General features: G+C 38.2%; 1 protein-coding gene and 1 long non-coding RNA gene across 10 annotated transcripts in view; both read right to left on the minus strand.

The window, feature by feature from the left end:
• The window catches only part of LOC124171513 (Golgi reassembly-stacking protein 1-like), a 70802-nt gene extending 49194 nt beyond the window's left edge, over positions 1-21608 (minus strand). Inside the window, exons 1-5 of one of the 9 annotated variants that reach the window (XR_006867787.1) lie at positions 17012-17101; positions 16738-16831; positions 15796-15846; positions 14507-14619; positions 9823-9913 (exon numbers count right to left, since the gene is read on the minus strand). Coding sequence is in view for 3 of the 9 variants with exons in the window: in XM_046550691.1 (XP_046406647.1) it covers positions 9823-9913; positions 18402-18431 (121 nt within the window). In the remaining 6 variants the exon portion in view is untranslated. Of the gene's footprint in view, positions 1-9822; positions 9914-14506; positions 14620-15795; positions 15847-16737; positions 16832-17011; positions 17103-18401 lie in introns of those variants that run through there. The other 8 variants (XR_006867791.1, XR_006867786.1, XR_006867788.1 and 5 more) reach the window with 8 other exon arrangements.
• Positions 21609-21989: 381 nt separating this feature from the next.
• On the minus strand, positions 21990-23080 carry LOC124171520. Its single transcript, XR_006867800.1, has 2 exons — positions 22762-23080; positions 21990-22519 (listed from the first exon to the last, which is right to left on the minus strand). It is a non-coding gene; the product is annotated as an uncharacterized LOC124171520 (long non-coding RNA).
• Between the last annotated feature and the right edge of the window lie 671 nt (positions 23081-23751).

Below are 23751 nucleotides of genomic sequence, written 5' to 3' on the forward strand. Positions count from 1 at the left end.
TATATTTCAAACCATAAATTCAACTTTTATTTTTTTAAGAAAATGTTTTTGAATACCCTATTTTCCAGTAGGCAGTCCCAGTTCCTCCGGAAAAAAATTGCCATTTTTTTGTTTCAGCCAAAGAGCACAGTTGAAATATTGAGTTATAAATACGTGGCATATACTTTTATAAACATCTATCACTGTATCTCATCATATTTTCAGCTTTGACCTCTATTTGCCTTACGTAAATACTAATAAATGTACTAAATTAATCTACTTATCGATATTGCATCGATTTCCCAAAATGTATTCTTGAGGAAAAATTTACGATGATATTACGGTCACTTATAACTATTGAAATGCTCCTTTTACAAATTATGTATATACAGCATTGGAAAGGTAAACTAACAAATATGTAGTCCTCAACAGAAGTTCACTTTCATGATATTGAAAAGTTTTATTGAATCTAAAGAATATAGAAAATAAATCATGTAAACTATTTATTTGCTTCTAATCACTTTTCAAAATTTTCAGGAAATGTGTACCACGCATTAGTTTCTAACAAAGTTCACAGTATATTTTTGTTTGTATATCAGTTGGAAAAAAAAACACATCTTCCAACTTTTTTCTTTATTTCTCCTCATCCTTTTCTCAGGCTCATTTTACGCATACTTCCCTATTTTTTCGAGTCTCTAGAGATCGTGTTCAATATCGATCTAATTTTACTGTATGGAAAAGTTAACGATCGAGTTATCTCACGAAGAAAACTTTTTTGCAATTCCTTTTATGAATTGGAATACCTAGGTATAACAAATGCACTGATATCAGCAGTGTTTGGCAAATGAAAGAAAATGGCCATGGACCCTCTCCCGATGTTCTTGTTCGTATGATAGGTGCTGCCTATTTTGTCTAATGTGGCTAGACCTCCTTCAGTGCAGTTATAAAAGGTCAATATTTCCGGTATTCTTTTACTATCTGTTCGTCTTGGATTCATTGATAGAAATAGCTGAGAATTGTTGGCGAAAGAATTACATTCTTTGACCATTTTACGACGCAGGAAACTAGTGCTTTTTTCTTCCTAAACCTAAATAAGCTGCTATTTTCTTCTTTCTCTTACATATACGACATTCAACTGCTAAATCTCTTTTATTTTTTGCGCACTGTTCACGCAACCATCAAATTATTGCTTGGAATTTCATCTGCTTGCGGAATATTATTGAACCAGTAGTTCAAATTATATTCCTCCCGTTTCTGTTTACAAAAGAAAACATTCGCTTTAACTCCTCTTTTGGACAGTTATCTACAAAAACTGGACACTCTGGTTGCCATCCTGAGTAGGTACATCTTCAAATACAATCAAATTTGCCAATGCAAAAATGTTGATGCTACTTTTTGCGGAGTTGGAAGGAAAATATTGCCTATATGAACATCTTCTTTGAGAAGGAATCAATTGCTCATCAGCTTTTTCTCATGGCCCATTTCTAAAATGTTGCCGTGATTTGCGAGCAAATATCTCAAATACATCTCCACTTGGTGCTAATTTACCGCTTTTCATTTCTCTACTCTAGCAGTCACGTTTCCGAAACGAAAAGATAAAGGGGAAAAGAGAAATATGTTATGGCTCATGGAGGAATAACATATTTCCACTCCTAATCCATCGTGGTTCCAAAACAATAAATCATTCAGTTACTCAGCTTTATTTACCCTGATTAGCAGTAAAATTCTATTCAGGAATTTTTAGTTTTTCCTGTCTGTTTCACTGTCTCTTTTACGAGAATAATTTTCAGTGACTTTCTCTACCTGAATATTAGTGCAATTTACAATTTTCTCTGCCATTCTATCAATGAACATCATACGAAAACAAACCATTCGTGTTTTGAATCAAATTTTTTTTTGCTAACATGTCCACACCTCTCAGTAACACTGCTACAATTTTATGTTCTTACGCTTGGTCTTGATCCCTGCGTATTGCATGTTGCAACTCCATACTTTACAACGTACATAAGCTCCCTTCCCTTTTACAAAAGTTCATCATCTCTGCACTGTTGTTCAGTGTAAGTGTCATGCGCAGCTATACGACACCCATCTTATTTTTCATCAGAATCAATCTTCCTCCCTCAAAGATTCATTCAAAAGACAAAGACTCTTTCTTTTACTCTAGAGGTAGCTGACATGTAGTATGAATTGAAAACGATGAATGTAAGTGTTATAGGGCCAACCTTCAATGGTAAATTCACAGAGACATGTAAATAATGATTTTTTTGAATAACTACAGCACTAACGTAATTGAACGAAGTCTTAAAAAAATCACTTCTAAAAAATCGCATTTTCTACAACAGTTGACGTCAGAAACAAATAATTCCTCCTCCTAATTTTCAATCAAAAGTCAAAATATATTAGCTTTTTCCTTTTTTCAGAAAGACTGCATGAATCCATAGTGTACTGAATGAACGTGCTGTAAGTATCACATGATCGATTTTTCGTGGCTCACTTCGAGAAAAATCACTGTAACATTATTAGAAATTACTTTCTATTTCTTTACATAAATTGAGGCAATAAATATACCAATACATAAATATTTATTTATGTAAACATAAAAAGACAACATTCATGGCCAGTTTCAGAAAAAGTAGCTATAATATCTGATGAGAATGGATGAAAAACATTCAAGGCGACTATAAATACTAAGCGGTAAACCGTAGCGAGAACGGTCGCGTGGGGTGTCTGGCGCACCCCACTCTGCAGAGCTTTGACAAAAGTAACTTTTCTTAAAAACTTGCATTGATTTTATAATAATCTTTTACATTTATCCTCAAAAAGCTTAAAAAATCAGCTAGACGAGGTTACAGATCATTGCAGTCACAATTGCAAGAAAAAATGGCGCTTATATAAGGCTGGGGTGTCCGGGACACCCCACGCGACCACTGCCGGGTTAAAAAGCACGCAAAGTGATTGAATAATACGCACTTAGGCTTCCTAATTGTGGTCTCTGGCCCGCAATTTGCATTGCAGCTGAAGAAATCAGCACTGTTTCGAAGTGTGCGAAGGTAGAATGAAGATAACTCAAGCAGACTTGCTTCAATTTCCATGCCCCCAGGATGATGCAACGTGCGTATCATACCCGGGGAACAAACTCCCGATCAACGAAATGGCAAAATTTCGGTCCCTTGACTTTCGTTAAAGAGAGGTTTCACTGTACTCAGATTACTAGAACCAAATTTATTTTGCAATCATAATTTTCTACGCACTCATTTCTTGTTTTATTTATAACATACTCAGGGTATCAATATCATATAAAAATAAATTAAATAAAGTGTTAAGAAGATAGAAGAGACCCTGATGCTTTTCTGAAACGACTACTCACAACGGTTACGTATTTTTAGCGATGAGTCGGTTCCGCTACATGGCTCTCGGTACTGCCCCTTCTTGGTTCAAATTTCTACCGCATCAAATACAGTAAAACTTTGATTTTACGCAGTTGGAGGGACTGAAATATGGGCACTGTGTATAATCAAAGTGTGTAAAATCAAGAGTTGGTATTGAGTTGGAGTATAGTTTCCAGGATAACACTTGCTCATTATTTTTAGAACGCTTAGTAATACACTTTAGTACAGTTCTGATTTAGGCCAGAAACAGAACCAGAAAGTCTCACACGTGAGGTTTCATAGTAAAGGAGCATGAAATCCTTTTCAATCGCGTCACATGTTTCCCCGATTCAATTACTCATTTGGAGGCAAGAAAATGAAGCCTAATAATCTTATTTACTCACAAGCAACACCACAGATGACATGTTACCTTAAGAGAAACAATGTTGCATTCCTGAACAATGTTTCCCATTGTTGAATTGCTAACATTTCTGGCACTAAGATTACTTCTGTTACGCAGGAGAAATTTTGGAATGGTGATACTAGATGCTCGCAGAGAAGCTAATTTTCGAAAATAATCTCACTAAAAGCAGTTTTCAGGAAATCCATTTAACCACATCCAGTGTTTAGATCACTTTTTTTTAATTAAAAATTAAAAAGTGATCTAAACACCGGAAAAAAGCATTTTCCCATGAAATTTTAGCACCAGTAGATAGGATCTACCGGGTATAGCTTCTCTGTCGGCATTCTTCCGCAGATTCAGCGCCGGGACCTTCGACTCACAAGCTGTGTGACTCATCTTCACGTAATATTTTGCTTCCCCATATCTGAAAACAACACCGGACTCTTTTTGTAATTCGATTTAATGGTGCTAAGCCATTCCTCAGTTAAAGGGACTGCCTTAACACTCACGTCTTGAGTTTGACTTCTCTGGGTTACTTCAATGATTACATGACGATTGACGACGCGAGTTATTCTCCGAGGGATTAACTCCCGTTCCGTTAAAAATAAACGCTTGCCACCTGGCGGGGTGTAAGTTTCAACCATCTTTCATTTAAACCCACTGACAATGCGATACAAGTTGAGTCAGCTCTGATAAGCGCGCCGCGCAATTAACTTTCCCTCACCTCCATTCTCTAAGACTCGTCCCCGCAGATGTGGGGTTAGCCCGCGGAATGAGGGAACGCATGCTGCTTTTATCATCGTTTTGAATCACCATCGACTTACGTCCATACCAGAAGTACGACTTTTTTTTGGATCACCTTGGAAGCCAAAATTTTGGCACGGGAGGATTTTTAATGGATCATCTCGCCGTTATATTTCGCCGGGGCGACGGAAAACATAGCATTGGCAAAATTCTAGAAAACCTTCCGTTAGGGCTAGATATTCCGTAGTTCATAATTCTGGATAAACGATCATCTACTATAATTACAATCAATTGGTTATAAACAGCTCCGATCAATAAGTCGAATAATAAACGAAAGGTGATAATGTTAATATCTCCGGCGATCATCTGCCTTAATCAAAAGTAGTTACGCATACACGGCGATTGCCGTATGTTTTAGGTTTCGATATCCTTCAACGGCAAATTTGAACTAAGAGAGATATTTGCGTTCGTAAAGGAGACTGAAATATTACTGAGAAGACGCAGGAAGAAACAATAATTAGATTCGCGATGTTTTTAGTTTCTCGTTCAACAGCGCAACGTCATTTCAACCGTTCCTGTATTCATTTTTGCTACTCATTGAGACGAATGAATAACCTAACTTCATATTGCTCCAATCGGGATTTTCAAAAAAAGTCGAAAGAAAGCTGCGTAAAATCAAGAAAAGATGTAAAATCGAAGTTTCACCATTGCAATTCCCTATACTTTCCGGCCGGACTTGAGTGTCGCTGCGTAAAAACGAGACTTGATGTAAAATCAAAGTGCGTAAAATCGAAGTTTAACTGTACAGACAATGCTACATTGAGGCCGCTTTCAGACGAAACGACTTCTTGCCAGCTGCCGTTCACGTGATATTCAGGCAGTGCTCAGAAAATACGACTCTCAGCAACGCAGTGTGGACTGCAATATACGGCGACCAGCGGAAAATCGTTTCAAGTGAAAGTGGTGTTACGATTGAATCACGTACACATACAGTAAATCTTCGACATACAAGCAAGATATGTTCCCAGAAATTGTTCGAAAGTTGATAAACCTATGCAAGGCAAAGAAAAGTGTTGTTATCCTGCAGAATGCAACACTGCATTGCAATTATGCTTTAATTCACGTCTGCTCAGTTTATCCATGGTGTCGCTGTAGCGGCGTATCGGGCAGTTTATTGTTGAGGTTGTAGGAACTGTGACAGTGAAGCATGCAAGTGAGTTGTCAATTAAAGTAACAATTTAAGCTACATCGCAGAATACAGAACATATTTTGAACTGACTCACTAGTTACAACAAATTAACGGATGATGTCATCAGATGTTGGGGGAGTTTCACTATAGATCCTGATGCTATGAAGTGTGTAAACTGTGCTCTGAGCATATTTCGCGTGGCCAATCAAATTCAACCACTACTTTTCGTATGAAGATTTTCACAGATTCTTTTATCAATGTTGGTGGTGGTTTTCGGGAATTGCTGCGTACGTAACATTTTCACACTCAACGTTTCACTCCTCCCACTGGGAATGTTATCAATGGGAGGGAAACCGTTCTCGTCCTGAGCTTATACATGTTTCGTTACCCATCGTTGACCCTATTTTGAATTTTAGGCGATAGCCGTCGGTCATTAGATTGGGCCAGGAACCCTCTCCCTGTGTGGCTGAGGTTATATATCCATCCTCCCTATTAAAGTTATTAGGCCTTTTCGCTATCTCGATGGATTCACGCATAAGACGCTGATGATATTCTACCGTCTTCGCCAATACCCATGTAACGTTAAACATTATTCTATGCCCAGGGCTGGAGGCCTAATGTTCAGCGACAGCTGATGCGTCCCACTGATGTAATTTTAACGCTCTTTCGTGCTCTTTAAGCCTTTGGGTGATTGAACGCTGGCTCTGTCCCATGTAGCTTCTGGCGCAGCAGCAGGGAACCTCATACACTCCCATGGATTGAAGGGGAGGATGGCTATCCTTCGGTGAAGGTAGGATATTTTGAATTTTCTTCACCGTGCGGAAGTGAGTCTTCATGTAGCCTTTTTGAAGGATCCTAGCGATTCTATCAGTGACCCCGGAGATGTATGGAAGTTTATCATATGTTAATTCTTCCCCTTGTGGTCGTCATCTTGAGGCGGGTGTCTTTCTTTCATCGCTCTTTTTATGAATGAGACACTGTAACCATTACCTTTCAGTGCCCACATAAGGTGTAGCATTTCACCACTGATATGCTCCACATCAAACACGATTTTGGCTCGGCGGGTTAGAGTTTCGAAAAGGCCTGCATCATTAGCATATGGAGAGGGTTCCTGGCCCAATATACAGGCATCCCCCGAGTTATGTAAGAGATGCGTTCCGGCAGACTCTGCGTAAGTCGAAATTTACGTAAGTCGAACCTTTGAGTTAGTGCTTCAGAGATTTCGATCAGCGCGGTGAAATTCTCAGCGAAGAAATGCGCGGTAAATTCTCGGTGAAGTTTCATTCAATTCACTGCGATATTCATGAATTCTACTGCGTATTCTTACGTTATTAGATACAAAATTGATAAACATTAATATAGTCTGAGAGTTGCATCTCGAGCATTGCCAATCAAAATGCATAATATTATTCCCAGAGTTGACCAATCGCGTGGATTCAGGAAAGTACGTATCTCAACGCTACATTACTAAACTGAATACTTAAATTGATTCATTATGTTATAAGAAATATTCAAAATCTTAGAACAGAAGAGTAAGAATATAGGGCTCAGAATCAATGAGAGAAAAACCAAATACATGAGAATGTCGACCACGGAAGACAGAAGATGGACTCAAAACGTTACATTTGGGCAGTACAACTTTGAAAATGTAAAATATTTCAGCTACCTTGGTACTAATTTAAACTGTAAGAACTCAATGACAGAAGAGATCAACAAGAGGATAATGGCTAGAAATAGGGCTTACTTTGCTAATATTAAGCTCCTGAAGTCAACTCTTCTATCTAAGGAGATGAAATTCAAGATCTATAAGACACTTATCAGACCGGTCGTGACATATGGAGCAGAAACGTGGAGCATCTCCACTGGAAACGAGCAAGCTCTGCGGATATTTGAACGGAAGCTTTTGTGAAAGATATATGGTCCCGTGACAGATGGGGTAACTTGGAGGATAAGAACAAACAAGGAAATAGAAAATATTATCCGAGGCGAAGACATAGTGAGGTTTGTGAAGACCCAACGGCTAGCTTGGCTAGGTCATGTAAAAAGAATGAGTGAAGAAAGGGTGCCTAAGAAGATTCTACATGGAAATATGGATGGAAAGAGAAAAAGAGGAAGACCGAGGAAAAGATGGATGCAGGATGTGGAAGATGACATAAAGGCAATGAGGATTGTCAGATGGTGGGAGAAAGTGCAGAACAGGAGAGAATGGACAGGCGTCTTGAGGGAGGCCAAAGCCCATACCGGGCTGTAGTGCCAAGGAAGTAGTAGTATTATGTTATACTGCGATCTAAGGGCCCAAAGAATGCATTGTCTACCTACCTATAATCATTATATCTTCTGCCTTTTATATATTACGTTGATCGATGAATCTGGTGGTTTCACTGCCACAGTAAATACACGTAGTAGGAGTGTCTAGGATTACGAGCAAATAACACACAAAAAATACCAGTGAATAACTATATTCTTAGATGCATTCACACACACATACACTCAATCTTTCACGCACGGAAACATACTTTCACTGTCTCATATCACAATAAAATAACGTGAAAATATCATCATTTCAATATTTACTTCGCTGGAAACATCGAAGAGTATTTCCAAAGCACGAAGCTAATTAAAAGTGAGCTTTTATTCAGCCAACTCCACCATTAAAGTGCAACAAAGTTAGTGGGGAAAAGCTTTCAATGACGCAATATTCATTTACAGATGCACACAATATGAGAGAACGAGAAAATGCAGCTTAATAAAATCTTCCGCCAGAAACATGTAAACAATTACACAATTAATATCGTGTGTCAACTTTTTCTAAACTTTTTCGTGGCGTTCATTGCCACCACTCAAAATTTCAATGCCGTTACGTGGGTACTAAACAATTCTTTTACACAATAAAGATTTCTGCTTGAACTTCATTTTCTTTTAATGCCACAGATGGAAATGTCCAAACTTAAGGATACAAATTTTAAATAGTAGAAAGTCGGAGTTCGGGTGAGCATCCTGTATAACAAGTTGTATCATACAGGAATGAGCGCAACCACATCCATCGTTAGAACTGCAAATTTTCCCGTTGATTGCTGACTTGGGATTTATAAGCGATTTTTCTGCAGAAATTAATGAAAATTCCTTCGAGGAATGACAAATATGGGTCACTTTGTTATTTTTAGCACGTAAAAAAACTCGATAACCAATCGATATTTTTTCTACCATAGGTTGTACGAGCGAATATCTATTTCTTCGCGCTCGCATTCGAAAATTAACGTAATCATTTGAAATACGGTTATCACTTACATAAGTACGGATTTACGTACGTCAAGACAAACGTAACTCGGGGGATGCCTGTAATGACCAACGGCTATCGCCTAAAATTCAAAATCGGGTCAACAATGGGTAACGAAACATTTATAAGCTCAGGACGACAACGGCTTCCCTCCCATTCTCTTGATAACGCTCCCAGTAGGAGGAGTGAAACGTTGAATGTGAAAATGTTACATACGCAGCAATTCCCGAAAACCACCACCAACATTCAACCCCTACTGTTTTCAGTGAATGCCTGTTTGGTACTGCACGCAATATTTCTACCAGAAAAGAATAAATAGGGTAAAAATGTTGAATTTTTAAAGTCAAGACCTGGAGAAAGAAAGTGTGGCTGCCTGATGTAATGTGACACATTGGTCGATCATGCATTCTTTAACAACGTGTTATTTAAACTTTTTTTTACTAGGAAAATAAAATTATGGAGACAATCTTAAGATTTTTTCTACAGAGCTTTCCTGCTGATTTAATTCTTAAGTGAAATTATTGTCATTGACTTCTTGTTGTTGTTCATCAAAATTTGCCATTAATTCAGATAATAATAGTTTATCCTTGGAGCCGAGTATCGAGAACCAATGGGAGAGAATCGGACCAGTACCGAGAACCAAAAAAATTTAGGAACCGACTCATGTCCTTGGTTATTTTAGAGGCTTTTTATATTTCAGTGGAGTTTCAAGGAAAAAATTCAAAAAATGGATACTAGAACCAGGATAAATTAGAAAATTTTACAAGCTATGCATTCTCACAACATTTTTTCTTGAGAAATCACTACTTTTTATTAACTTTTATCTCGACTGGGGCCCCCAATCACCCCACAAAATGTTTACCGCTCTTGTGAAGAACCGAGTCAGCTCCCATAATGTAATCCTCGAAAGCTCGAAGTCCGGCCTCCTCGGCTGGCGACGATGGGTTCACCTCCTGGTGGCAGTCAAAGGAAACACAAACGGTATCATCTAGACTCAACAATTAGAAACAACACTGTATTTTTCATTGTCTTGCAATTTGGAGTAGGCACCCTCCAAGATTGACTTCATCTCATTCGAGTGCAAATGACAATACCTTTTCCAACAAATAACCTATCCTCAAAGGTACTTTTTATTCAAGATCGACCGACTAATACCCTTTTAGACTTGCGAAGATTTTTAAAGACTTTAAAGTACATTATATTAAAAAATAGTAATAAAAAAGCAAGAAGTATCATTCAACTTTAAATTGAGTCCATAATTTAGTTTAAAGTTGAATAAAGGAATTAGATTTCATATTTCATTCAGGAATGGCAACAGTAAATAATTATAAATGGCTCTCTTAAAGGCTGATAATGTATTTTCAGCACGAAAATTCACTGGTAATTAATTCTACTTACAGGAGAATGAGACTTTCAAATTCATAAAGAAGTCTGCTCAGCCAAATCTCATGAATACATGAGAGAGTATTAAAGCGTTCGTGCACTAAATACATCACATACATACTTCAGGATTACGAATTAAACCAAGTCTTATTTTCTTAAAATAATCATTATCGTTTTTAACGTTAGGAGATACAATCGAAGGAAAATACAAAGATAGTGCTAAATTTGAGCAATTGTGATCATAAAAGCTCACTGGTGTACAACTTATGTCTGCTAAGACTTTTAACACTTTGAGTGCTAACCGCTTAATATTATGCGGCGCGAGGTGTTGCAGAATTTGCGGGAGGCGTAATATTACGACGGGCATTTTGTTTACATTGTGGCGGCTCCCGCCTCAAAGTTACGCAGCTGGTATTACTCGGATTCATGCATTTGCTCTTATAGGTGAAGTTAATGCCACAAAGTCATATATTTCATCATATTTTTTCTCCTTCAAGACAAAATTTGTCTGAAGGTTTGGAAATCCCTACCTCGTTTGTCATTCGTGCGTTCTTTCGCCAGTGATCATGGAGCGAAATCTCGCCGACGAAGACATTGCCGATGCGTTGAATTGTTTCGACAGCGATGATAGTGAAAGTGATTTTGATGACTCAGATTGCGATGATGATTACATGCCCAGCAAAGATAGTTCAAGAGGTAATTTCCATTTCTAGCGTATAGTAACGCAACCCGCGTGACCTTTTTTTGACTTCTTTTATATATCTTTTGCGCAACATTTATTCGTACGATTACTGTTTTTCATTGTTCATATGATATTTAATATTAGACTCTGAAGGTATGAACGAACCAGAAATGGTGCAACAGCTAAGTAAGCGAGGAGAAGCTCAAAAAACAATGTGAAATCGTAGGGGTGCACCTAGAGGAAGACGGTCAACTAACAGAGGAGCGGGCCCGGGAGATATTTGGAGTGATATTGATGCAGTTCCCAAGGTTTTTATTTAGGATATGGAACTTAGCTACTTTTCGAGCCTCTATTCTAACGATAATCTTTCCATCTTTGAAGTATGTAATCTTCACTGGTGACTATGGTGTGAAATCAAATATGTACTGGGCTAAATAGTTCAAGTGAGATGATGATTTTTTGAACATTTTTCGACATTGATTTGATAAATTGTATCAAAGAACATACGAACTTATATGCAAGGCAAAGAATTGCAAAACTGAGGAGAGGGAACTTACTATCCGCAAAAAGCAGATTGCAATCCTGGAAAACAGTGACTCAAGGTGACGTAAAAAAGTTTCTTGCCGTTATAATGCACATGAGCTTTAGCAAACGTCCTCGTATCCATGATCATTGGAGTACTGATCCCGTCTTGGCGTGTGGCTTCTGTCCTGGTGTTTTTTCTAGAGATAGATTACTTGCAATCTTAGGAAATTTCCATCTTGCGGACAACCAATTATTCATTGAAAAACGCGTAGACCGTCACGACCCCCTATTCAAAGTGCGTCCATTGCTCGAGGATTTTCGAAATAAATTTCAAAAATCCTACCAACCTGCGGAGGATATAACTGTAGATGAGGGAATTTGTCCCTTTCGTGGTAGGTTTTGCTACAAAGTGTACATGCCTCAGAAGCCAAGCAAATATGGCATAAAACTCTACATGCTCCCAGAAGCAAGCAGTGGTTTTGTTTGGAATGTGGATGTGTTTCATGGCCAGGAAAACTCTGGATTGGCTATAGTCAAGAGACTTTTGGCTACGCTTGCTAAAAAGGGTCACACATTATATACAGACCGATTTTACACAAGCCCTGGCCCGTGAATTGGAAAGCCTTCAAACGGGATTAGTAGGTACTATCATGAAAAATAGGGCGGGGATTCCATTGGCAATAAAAAATGCTCGCCTATCACATGGATAGCATGTTTTCGCGCGACATGAAAATATATTAGTCCAGCGTTGGAAAGACAAACGTGATGTGTTTCTGCTCTCCACTCGACATACAAGTGACATGATCACTTTCAAAGATCGCAGAGGAAGGGAGAAAACTAAACCTGCGATAGTAATACACTATAACAAGAAAAAATTTGGTGTAGATCTAATTGATCAACTAATGAGTTACGGTGCCCTGGATCATCGATCAGTGAAGTGGTGGCGTAAGCTGGTATTCCACCTAATAGTTATGGCAGTGACAAATGCCACAATCAGTTAAGCCAAACATCCGTTGCAGTCACCTATTTTACGCAAAAAATTTGTTCGGAGTTAGTTACATTGGAAGACGAATCGCCCCTTGAAAACGCCAGAGCCGAGATAACTAGAATATCTGAAAAGCATTTCACTGAAAAAATTCCCGCACCATCAGGACAAAAGAAGGCTCGAAAGAGGTGTAGGGTGTGCTCCGAGAAAGGGCGAAAAACGACTGGGAAAGCTGCCAGAAAATGTACTATCGTTTTCAAAAGTATGTAGACACCCACGAGTCCCACTTAACTTATGTGGTAGGGTCGATAAAAACTTAGAAGGTTGGCACATAAGTTAGCCTGCATCTCTCACCGGTACGCCAGCAATAGCCAACGAGGACTGACGTGGGGGCGACCGGGCTAGCGAGAAAGGAGTCAAACTACAGGCTGAAATGCCCTAGCGGATAGAATTCGCTGAGGAAACTCACGTCCACGCTCATGTTGGGCCTTCGAAGTGTTTTCTTGCGAGCTCCGTGGCGAGGATTTCCTCTCTTCAGATTCATATTTGGACTCACCGTGAACACGGAATGTTTATGTGATTCCGTAGCTGAGTAGGATTACTTCACGCGCATATGATACACTGAAGTTATCGGGAGGTATTCGAATCCGAACCAAATGATTTTTTTATTTTGTGAAAGGTCGATTAATATCAAATTATTTTTAACAATTATAAAATTCTAAGCTTAGATTATTTTTATCTACAGCTTTATTTACAGCTTAATCGGCATGCAAAGTTTGTAAAAAAAATAATGAAATAAAGGTTTTAGAAGATAAAAGAGAACCTTATGCTTTTTGAAAGGGTTATTCGAAAGTTATTCTGGAGGATTTTTATATTTCAGTGCGGTTTTTAGGTACAAATATTCTAAATAGATAATAGAACCATCACACCTATCTAAATTTTTAAGCTATGTAATTTTCATTTTTCTTAGTATTTTTATTTACAAAATTGATACTTTTTATTAACTTGAATCTAAATTTTAAGAGCCAGAATAGCGTCAAAATCCATTTGTAGGCGTGCGATTTCCCAAAATCTTCCGGTGGAGGACCCCCTATCATGGGCCCTAGCCGAGGTCACACAATTACCCTTTCGTCCTTTTTTAAGGGTGAAAGATTTCATGTATCAATTTACTTCAACTTAATCCTTGGATATATTTGTATTTCGCACTCCTATTGGAAGAAAAGCATTGTTGCTTTTAATTACATAACTTCCCACACTGGTGAACAAAGATTTTGTCCTGGAGACGTCGCGACGTCTCCAGGACGCGTCGTTGGATGGTCTCAGACGTATTTTTTGGCTGATTTGGAATCTGGGCAGGGATTATTTCCATCACGTCTAGTTTCATTGGGACAGCTGAATGTATGTTTTTTCTTTTACAAAAGTAGTAATTTATTTCATATATATATCATAATAGCATGAACAGGTAAAAATAATAATTTCCTGTCATAACATGTTGTCCTACGAGAGCATGCCTTCCTGTCCCAACAAAATATATAATTAAACTTGCAGTAACCTATCATTTTTTTTGATGCAATGCATAATCAGCTTCCACTCCAAATAAGTATGTGACTGTCGGCGCGTAAAGACGTGTGTTTTTCATCTGCAGACGGTTTTAGAAATTTGTTGCTCGCAGGAAATGTCAGCTTATTACATTGTAATCGTTATGAAATGTCTTAGCTTTCATCATGGGGTCAGTCCGTTTCAAATCACCGAGGCCATGTTGTTCAGCATTTTTAATTATCCTGAATTTTTTTCATTGGTTCCCTACAAGTAGACAATCACAAAACACCATTTGAAAAAATTTACAAGCCATACTTTTTTGGCAGACATTTTTAAAAGGGGGAATGGGCCTAAACAGTGCGTGAACTACCACGATTACTTTTACTACGTGTGCGGTGAAATTACTTTGAAGGCTAAAAGGAGGAATATTACCTTTTTGAGACAGTGTTTTAGACTTTATTATGACTGTCCGTTGGGTGACCTGGATACAGGATCGGAGTCTTCTGCGATATGTAGCAGGTGTGAAAGGCTTCTCACTGGTTGGACTGATGGAAAATGTCATATGAATTTTTCCGTCCTCATGATTCGACGGGAAGCTAAGGATCATATTTCTGAAATCTATTTTTGTGAAACAGAAATTAAAGGAATAACACCGCAGTCAAAACGCACTGTAAAAGATCCAAACAACCTAGAATCAACCCCACACTTGAAAAATTTACCAGTGGTGGAACCACACAAAATGTTGATCTTAGCGAATATTCAGAAAGTATCTGAGAATTATGGATTCGAAAACTCGAAAGACCCAATTTTTGGACCAAACATTTCTGATACACCTCATTTTATGACAAAAGAGTATTTAAGTGATCTATTGCGCAACTTAAATTTGTCTAAAAAGCAGAGAGAAATCTTAAGATCACAATTGATGGGTTGGAATTTGCTGGATCCAAATACAAAACTTTCTATGCATCCACCTCTCAATGACGAATTCAAATAATTTTTTCTCATGATAACAAAAGTTAAGTTTTGCAATGATGTTCTCTCTGTTATGGGTACTCTTAGTTTTGAATATAACACAGATGATCATTCAGTTCATTGATTCCTTTAACGTCATTTAAAGGCTGTTTATTAACATAATGGAATTGAACTTCCCTCCAAAGCATTAGCTCATGGAACCGACATAAAAGAATCTTACTAGAATAGGCAGTAAATTTTTCAGTACCCAAAATTTGTGGAAAATTAGAAGTAGCTGCATTTTACTAGGCATACAGTTTCACTGCACCAAAATATTATTGCTTCTTCCACGATTGGGATAGCAGAGACAGAAAAAATCATTGCTTGAAAAAAGATTGGCTATAACTTAAGCACTCGTCACTGGATTCAAAAATGTCCTTTTCATCTTTTTACGATCCTAAAAACATTATTTTGCTACCTCTAAGTATTAAATTAGGGATTTTTTAAAATTTAGTAAAAGATATGTGTAAAAATGGTGCAGGTTTTACATATTTGAAACAAATGTCCAAAAAATCAGTGAAAAACAGATAATAGAAGGATTTTTTATTGGGCCACAGATTTTTTTTTTGAATAAGTGCTGAAGAATTCGGAATTTTGACAAAAAGAGTTCAACAAAAAAAATTCGTGGAAGTCATTCAAAAATGCATTTGAAGGTTTTCTAGGAAAGAGAATGGCTAAATATCACCACAATGGCTAAACATCCTACATACCTTGGCGCCGTTAGTGCTCAACACGATATGTGTTTCCACCAGAATATTTCACTGATGCACGAACAGCACCATGAAAAGTTCAGAAACATATTATCAGATTAGCGGTGGACACTGAAAAGGGATTCGTCAGAAGCTAAATATGCGAGAAAATTACGAGTGAGTACCCATTTTTCACATTATTTTATTTATTTACTTAAACTCCTTTGAATCCGATTGCCCTAAAAAAACTCAATGCGATAGAAAACATCTGGGCCCAGTTTCGGAATCAGCCCGAAAAATACCAGAGGATTAGCAAAACATATGGCTAGAATAGGAAAAATTATTTTTTGGTTGATCAGTGTTATCGATAGAGTTTCAAACATCATGATCTACGGCTATCATTCTGATTTCACACGAGTGTATCTGGCTATTTATTGAGTATTGTCCACAATATGAGTACAGATTTTTATCAATGGAAATTCGACAGTAGCAAGGACAAATTACAACCTCTGCCACTTCCCCTGCTTATTTCCACTCTTTGAATAAGTTTGTTTAGAAATAAATGTATTAAGGCAGATTGAGTCATTATTTAAAAAAAAATTAGTCGCTTAAAAAATTTGGTGGTAATTTTTTTTTTGAGTAAACTATTGTGTTGATGTTATCAATTGACCTTTCACAAAATAAAAAAAATACAATTGGCTCAGGTTCGAATCCCCCCCATAACTTCAGTGCATCAAATTTGCGTGAAGTAATCCTACTCAGCTACGGAGCCACATAAACATTAAGTGTATACGGTGACTCCAAGTGGTGTAAGGAACCATAATGCCGTCGTAGTCTTATCATTAGAGTATTTTTTTAGTATAACAATCGGATAGATGATTAAATACTGCCAAGTTTAACTAGAGATTAAAAAAGTTACCACCAGAGATGAAAAGATGTCTTTCGATTTAAGTACGTACTTACCATGTGCCTAATAAGGGAATTCAGAGGGTAGCTGCAATTTCAGCAATATTTTTCTTGGAAAACCACTGATTTAAAAATTGAATCGACACCACGGCTGTATGACAGAAAAAAGAAATGTTTACCATCAAAATTAAACAGACACTACTATATCACATTATTTCAACACCATATTTGAATCATTCGAATATACCCACTGCAATTTAGAACTCATTTAACAGTTATAAGATTTAAACCATTGCGAAAAATAAACTGGCATAGTGAAAATAAACCTTACGTGAATATTCAGCATTCCTCTCGTTGACAACAAATGCTTTCACTGCCTTCCCGCCTTCACGGAATAATAATGCGCAGCACTCGATGCTGTTGTTTCTGTGAAGGCGCAATTATCGACGGCTTTTAAACCATAGTATCAATTAAAAATGCCAGTATTACTAATGTTTTTGATCGAAATCCATCAACTCTTCATCACAAATGTGATCAATTAATTGAGGAGTCTTCTCATTTCAACAGGGTAATTAATATTTATTATTTACGCCACATATGATCTTCTGCAATTATTTACGCTTTGTTTTCTTTATGAAATATTATTTTACGTTTTACCAATTGGGTAATGGATCAGGTGAATACAAAAGGATCAAACCTGCGGCTGGTAAGAAGCCATTAAAATCGCAGTTCTAATTCCAAATTATAAATAGCCGTAACACCATACGCTATAGGGTCATTCCATGTCAACTCAACCAATTTTTGGGGGGTCCCACACTCACCATCTCAGATTTTGATAATTTTTCCCCTGTTGTTAGTTTCAACCTTAGTTAAGAAAAATCCAAAATATTAAAGACCCATTGCAAGTATTTTCCAAGATATGAGTGTTTGAAGTCAATGAGGCACACAAATTCTGCACACCAGTCAAATTATTCAAAACTACCATATTTGTGCACCTGTACAACCTAAACCAAATGAGTGAAGCTAGTAAAAATTTTAGAGGATATAAACATGCTGCTATAGTTTTCAAAAATCCTATCACAACGATTTTCACTTGAAAACTTTTTTTCTATAAATGTTCAAAAATTGCACTTTTGACAAATTTCGTCAAAAAAGTGACATTTTCAAATACTTGTAAAAATCACATATATCAAATGAAAGCCATAAAAATCTCTGTAAGCATGGTAAAGACCACCAACTTTAATATAGAGTGAGGTTTTGGGTAATTTTTGATTTATTTGTTAATAAATCTTATGAAAATCATCATTCCGCTAATGTTTTTTGTTGAAAAATGCCACTTTTTCAACTTCTAATAACAAAAAAGGACACCAATTAGGTGACTGAGTTTTTTAATATAACTTGCACTATACTCCCTCTTTCAGGAAAATTAAACCTGAAGTTGCTCCCATGATGGATAGTGCTTCTATGATTTATTTTAATGATGGTTGTAAAATGGCGGGCTACAGCACTTATGTTTCAGGGCATCCCCCAAAAGGGGAGTTGTATTTGAGTATCAAAGTTCCTGTAAACCCCTACCATTCTTTAAATTTAGCTGGTAATCTATTTTTAATTTCCAAATAGTATAAAATGGAAACATTTTAGCAAATATATGGATTTACTAGATATTTGCAATTAGGCAAAAACTGGTTGAATATGTACCTATTTGAAGGATAAGTACATACCTCTAACCTCTTAAGCCTGATGGTAAGCATCCTCAACTGTTTGAATTACACAGCCAATGTACCATCTGCTTTTATATACCGTGGTGACATAAGTTCCACGGTTTTTAATAATGTTCTTGGCACATGCTTTTATTTATCTTTTTATTAAATCAACTTTTCTTGGCACTCTGAACTTGGGCAGAGAACGTCCACTGAATTGTTACTCATTTTCACTGATTGAAATGTTTTAGTGAGGAGGTCTTGTCCCTTAATTGTTTTAGAGTTTTAAAACTGCATGTTCAATTTTTGTTTCCAAATCTCTACATCATCACTGGAAACATATGATGTTTTTATGCCTTCAACATTTTTATCAACTCACTCAAGTCACACACTGAGAAAATGTTTCGTCCACTGGGTTGTTGTAAACAGGCTCTTGTAGGTAAACATTTTACCGTTCCCCCGATTCATCACATACACTTTTTTTATGACTTGTGGCAAAAAATGCCATTCTGCTGACAAATCAAAGCCTGATTAATGCAAGCATATATTTTTTATATTTTTGAATTTTTATGCTGGCTTGCAGTTCTGTCACTAAAATATTTGCATTTTGCAATGCCAAAAAATATCTCCTTAATAAACTTAATTACTTATCTGATAAAGGCATCTCCTATGAAAAAAATTTGTAAAACTGTTTCAAAATTTTATACATTCTTATACATTGGCATGGCTCATTCATAGGGGATATACTGCTACTGCATCGTGATCCAAGCAGTCACTGATGATGCACAAGGTCATGTAGGACACATTTTCATCAACTTTATGATAGATAACAAGTGGATGATCTGTTGCCTATCGGTTGTCCCAGAAAAATCCCTGAACGGCATCTTGCACAATGAAAGAGAAATTCTCACCAAAGTCAAGTAAAATTATGACCTTATCAATATTCAATTCTTCTAAAAAATTTGGCCTGAAATACAGCAGTAAAATGATTAATTTTAACATCTTTCACCATAAAGCCGGTCTATAAAATCATTTACATTTACTTGTACATTCTCAGTTATTGTATGATCTGTATGTGTCCTCTGAAAATCAGTAAGAGTTAAATCATCTGATAACTACTTAGCTAAATGGTTGCATAGCAATTCACGCAGCTGCTTTTTACCTGGGCACTGCTCACACCTGTGCACCATACTCCGATTGTAACCAATGTCACAAACTATGCACTTCATTGCATCTTTGTATTCCATTTTAACTGAAGGAAGTACATCTAGCATAAGCGTAATATTCTGGTGTTCCATACAAACACATACTGAATTTAAAATTTAATTACACCTATTTTGATATTATCAGCTAGCTGTTTTCCTTCTTTCCAGGACACATCTGGAAGTATACCTTTCCTTTTCCTCAGATCTCGAGCTTGCTTTACTTGCTATTTAGTTACATTGCACACTTCAGCTATTTTTGATATTGTTAGATCTTTTGAAAATGACATGAGACTCTCGGCTTTACACATTTATTTGCACAGGTACAACACGACCATGCGTGTGCTCAGGCCAGGGCTCGCATCCAATATGCCGCCTCCGGACAGGCTTGGACAGGCTTCGCTTCGTCATCCGTCTCCTTCCCCTCCATTCCCCTAGCGCGCCCTAGCGGTGCTCCCTCCGCCACATCCGTCGTCAGCCCGATGCGACGGAGTATCCCTCCGCCGTGATATCAGTGAGAATTCGAACGCTGCTAACACGGCCATCCTAATGCAGTTACGCTCTCGGAACTGCCGCTGCGCGAGGTCTGAAATTGCAAGAACTCAACTTAGAACAAGTGAAAACAACAAAGAGCCGAATACAAACTCGCGATCCCACTGTCATTAGCAGCGACATCTAATTATCAAGTTGTAAGGTACACTGATAACACTCAGCCATCAAAATAGGCACATTATGGACCCAGGCTGGCTCCAGAGTTCAACTCGTGTCGATCTGAAATCTAAATAAATTAGTTTGTCACACACCTCAAGACCCCTAAGGCCTTGGAAAACAAAACGCATAATGGGAGCAATCATGCGTGAAGGTGCATAACCTTCGGAAAACCAGAACAAATCATGAGTTCTTTAAAACCCATGCTTCAAGGTCCGAAGACCCCGGAAAACAAAACAAACCATGGGTGCATTCAAACCCATGCTTCAAGGTGCTCAGACCTCGGAAGCCAAAACATATCATGAGTTCATTCAAACCCATGCTTCAAGGTACTCCGACCTCGGAAGCCAACACAAATCATGAGTTCATTCAAACCCATGCTTCAAGGTCCGAAGACCCCGGAAAGCCAAAACAAATCACGGGTACAGGCTTACCTCGTACCTCACCCCTCCCCCTCATGGAGAGAGATAAGGTCTTACATGTCAGTCGCAGCCGACCAATCCTTCGGCCACGGTCGCAGCTGTTCCTTGGCAGCCTTGACGATCCTTTGTCTCGTAGCGCCGACCCGTTTGAGCTCGTAGCGTCCCTCTGGTGTCACCTCTCGAACTTCGTAAGGACCAAGGAATTCGAAATCCGCCTTGCTCGCGTGAAGCTTGCTCGCCCGGTGAAGCAGCACGAAGTCTCCAATGCTGTACTGCTGGGTGTCACGCCCTCTGGAGTTGAGAGCTGCTCTAGATGATTCATCTGATCGAAGTCGCTCGATGACACGCCTCCTGTCAACATTCATATTTCTCACAGGAGTTAGATCACTTGAAAGGTCATTTAAGGCGGCTTGAATGAATGGGGTGGTGACTTCAATACCAATGAGCAATTGAGCAGACTGACCCCTGTCGCTTTTTGCATGGTAGTGTTCAAAACTAACTTAATTCTCCACAAAACGCTCGGCCATTCTGCCCTGAACCTTGTCTCAATTCTTATTAAGTTCATGATGGTGCGCATATAACGCTCCACTTGTCTGTTTGCTCTGTGAATATCGGGTGTTATGAAGTGATAACGAACGTTCCATTCATTTAGGCACTTAGCCACTGCCAAGTTATGAAAATTGGTGCCACTGTCCATAATGATTAATTCAGGAGCTCCGAAGCAGGAAATAAAAAATTGCAGGGCTCGCAGAGTCTCATCAGATCTTACAGATTTTAAGGCAACCATGTTGCAATGCTTAGTGAAAGAATCAATTAGTACAAGCGCATATCTGTGTCCATCAATAGACACCGGCAAGGGTCCCAGACAATCGATGTGTATCGTGTGCATTGGGACTGGAACCACGGAGCGTCAACTGAGGGCGAGGGGTTTCGGACAGCGCAGGGAGCAAAGGGGGTAGCAACTTCGATCGGCAACGCCGCCACATTTATGCGCCACAGTCGCCGTGACGTAATGGGATAGGGGTGGGGGCACAAATGGTGGGGGGCATAGCAGAAAGCTCTTCCAGCGTTTCCGTTGTAGTTTGTAATTAACATCATCAGATGTTTTATATTAAGCATTTTTCTCAATTAATGTTATAATTCTGAAATCAACTAAATATTTTCTATCGTTTCTTTCACTTGACAGTTCTAGATCATTATATTTAATGAGAGTAATCGGAAGCCACACATTCACTTCAGTTGAGGGTGGTTGGTTGTCGTGAAATAAAGAATGCCAATGTTAGTTTACATGTTTATTTAAATCAAATACCTTGTACAAGGAAAGACTAAATACATTTAATTGGCTTTTACATTAAATTGGCTGTTCGTAAACGTTTACGATAAGCTAAACGGAGTCCGTACTTCAAAAACCATGGTTTCAGCCATAAGTATAACAATGATATTGAGTTCGTAAAAAGCGGAGAAAACATATTTAAAATTACAGTGCATTTTTTTATACTTTCACTCTGTGAGTGCATGCATGAGAAAAGTCGGCAGAGCATTCAAACAAATCATTGCATTATAAATCAAACGAAACGGAGACGTGAGAAGCACAAAATTTGCATTGATTAAAAAAAGTCACCATATGTACTAATTAGAGGAACTTACATCTCTAGAAACATCTATGGCATTTGATGGAGTATGAATTAGAAATAAACCTGGGATCAATTATATGGCATGCCCTTTGCGGTAAGCCTGAAGCTGAAACACGAGCATCACATCCGCGGAAGTAACTTGAAGAATAGCCAACGCCAACACCATTCAATATCTGAAAATTCCAAATATACATGTGTAAATATATGTATTGTAAAAAATTAATGCTTTGTAAGCAATATATGAACTATATTTTTGCTAATAATGCACTTAAATGAATAAGAGTGAATTTCGTAACAGGTGATGAATTTATAAAGGTGAAAAGCCAGGATGAAACAGACGTGGGAAAATTGATTCCAAGTGACATATATAATAAATCATTATGTAATCCTAAAGTAATTACACAACAATACTCACATCAATTCATTACGAGAGAATGAATGCACTTTTAAAGGTTCGTCGCAAGCACGCCTTCTTCAGCAGTTGATACCACCACGCTTCCTAGCAGAAGACAGAAATTTTTGAATTCCTTGCCGGCAGCCGGCAGGCCGGCAACCGATTTTCAGAATTCCCTTCTGTGATTGGCTCTTCAACCATGTATACCAGGCTTAGGAGAACAAACAATTTCGAAAGTTTGGTGCCATCGACTACAGCGCCTCTGGCCGTGCCGATTAAAGTTATTTCCCCCTGTACCGCGCTGTCCGACCCCCCTCACCTACCAGTTGACTCACCGTGCTGGAACCTTATTGGGTAATTGAACGAGTCCCTGTAGAGAACCTGTTTGCGTCTTCTTAACAACACAAACAAGGCAGTGTTTCACATAGTTTTTGACAGACTGTCTTAGCCGCGGAAACCAGAATGCAAACTTATTGACTTAATTGTTTTCTCTGCTCCAATATGGCACTGCTCGTCATGAAATAATCGCAGAAGTCCAAGCCTACTTTGTCGGGGGACATAGTAGCGCAGCAATTTCCTCCTATTTTTTTAATGATCTCCTATTTTCTTGATGACATAGTAAGCCATCCTTCTCAACGTATTGATTCGAGTCTAATATTCCCTCACGCAACTCGGAAAGCATTTGCCGAACTTCGGCATTGCCCTTTGGCTCGATGTGTAACCACGAATCGTGCTGAGAGACTCGCAAGACTGAGACAGGATTACGGCTAAGATAATCAACGTGGCTCAGGGTAGAGCCTTTACGGTAAATTATCTCAAAATTGAAATCCTGCATGTATGTCCACCATCGGGCTATTCGAGGAACAATATCGCGTTTGTTCATAGTCGATTTGACTGAATTACAATCAGTGACAATAACAAATTTAATCCCGATAAGATACACTCGGAAATGCTTTAGAGAGTTGACGATGGCTAGGGTCTCCAATTCATAGGAGTGATATTTCGCCTCAG

The sequence above is a fragment of the Ischnura elegans genome, chromosome X, assembly GCF_921293095.1.
Source record: "Ischnura elegans chromosome X, ioIscEleg1.1, whole genome shotgun sequence".
Lineage (NCBI taxonomy): Eukaryota > Metazoa > Arthropoda > Insecta > Odonata > Coenagrionidae > Ischnura > Ischnura elegans.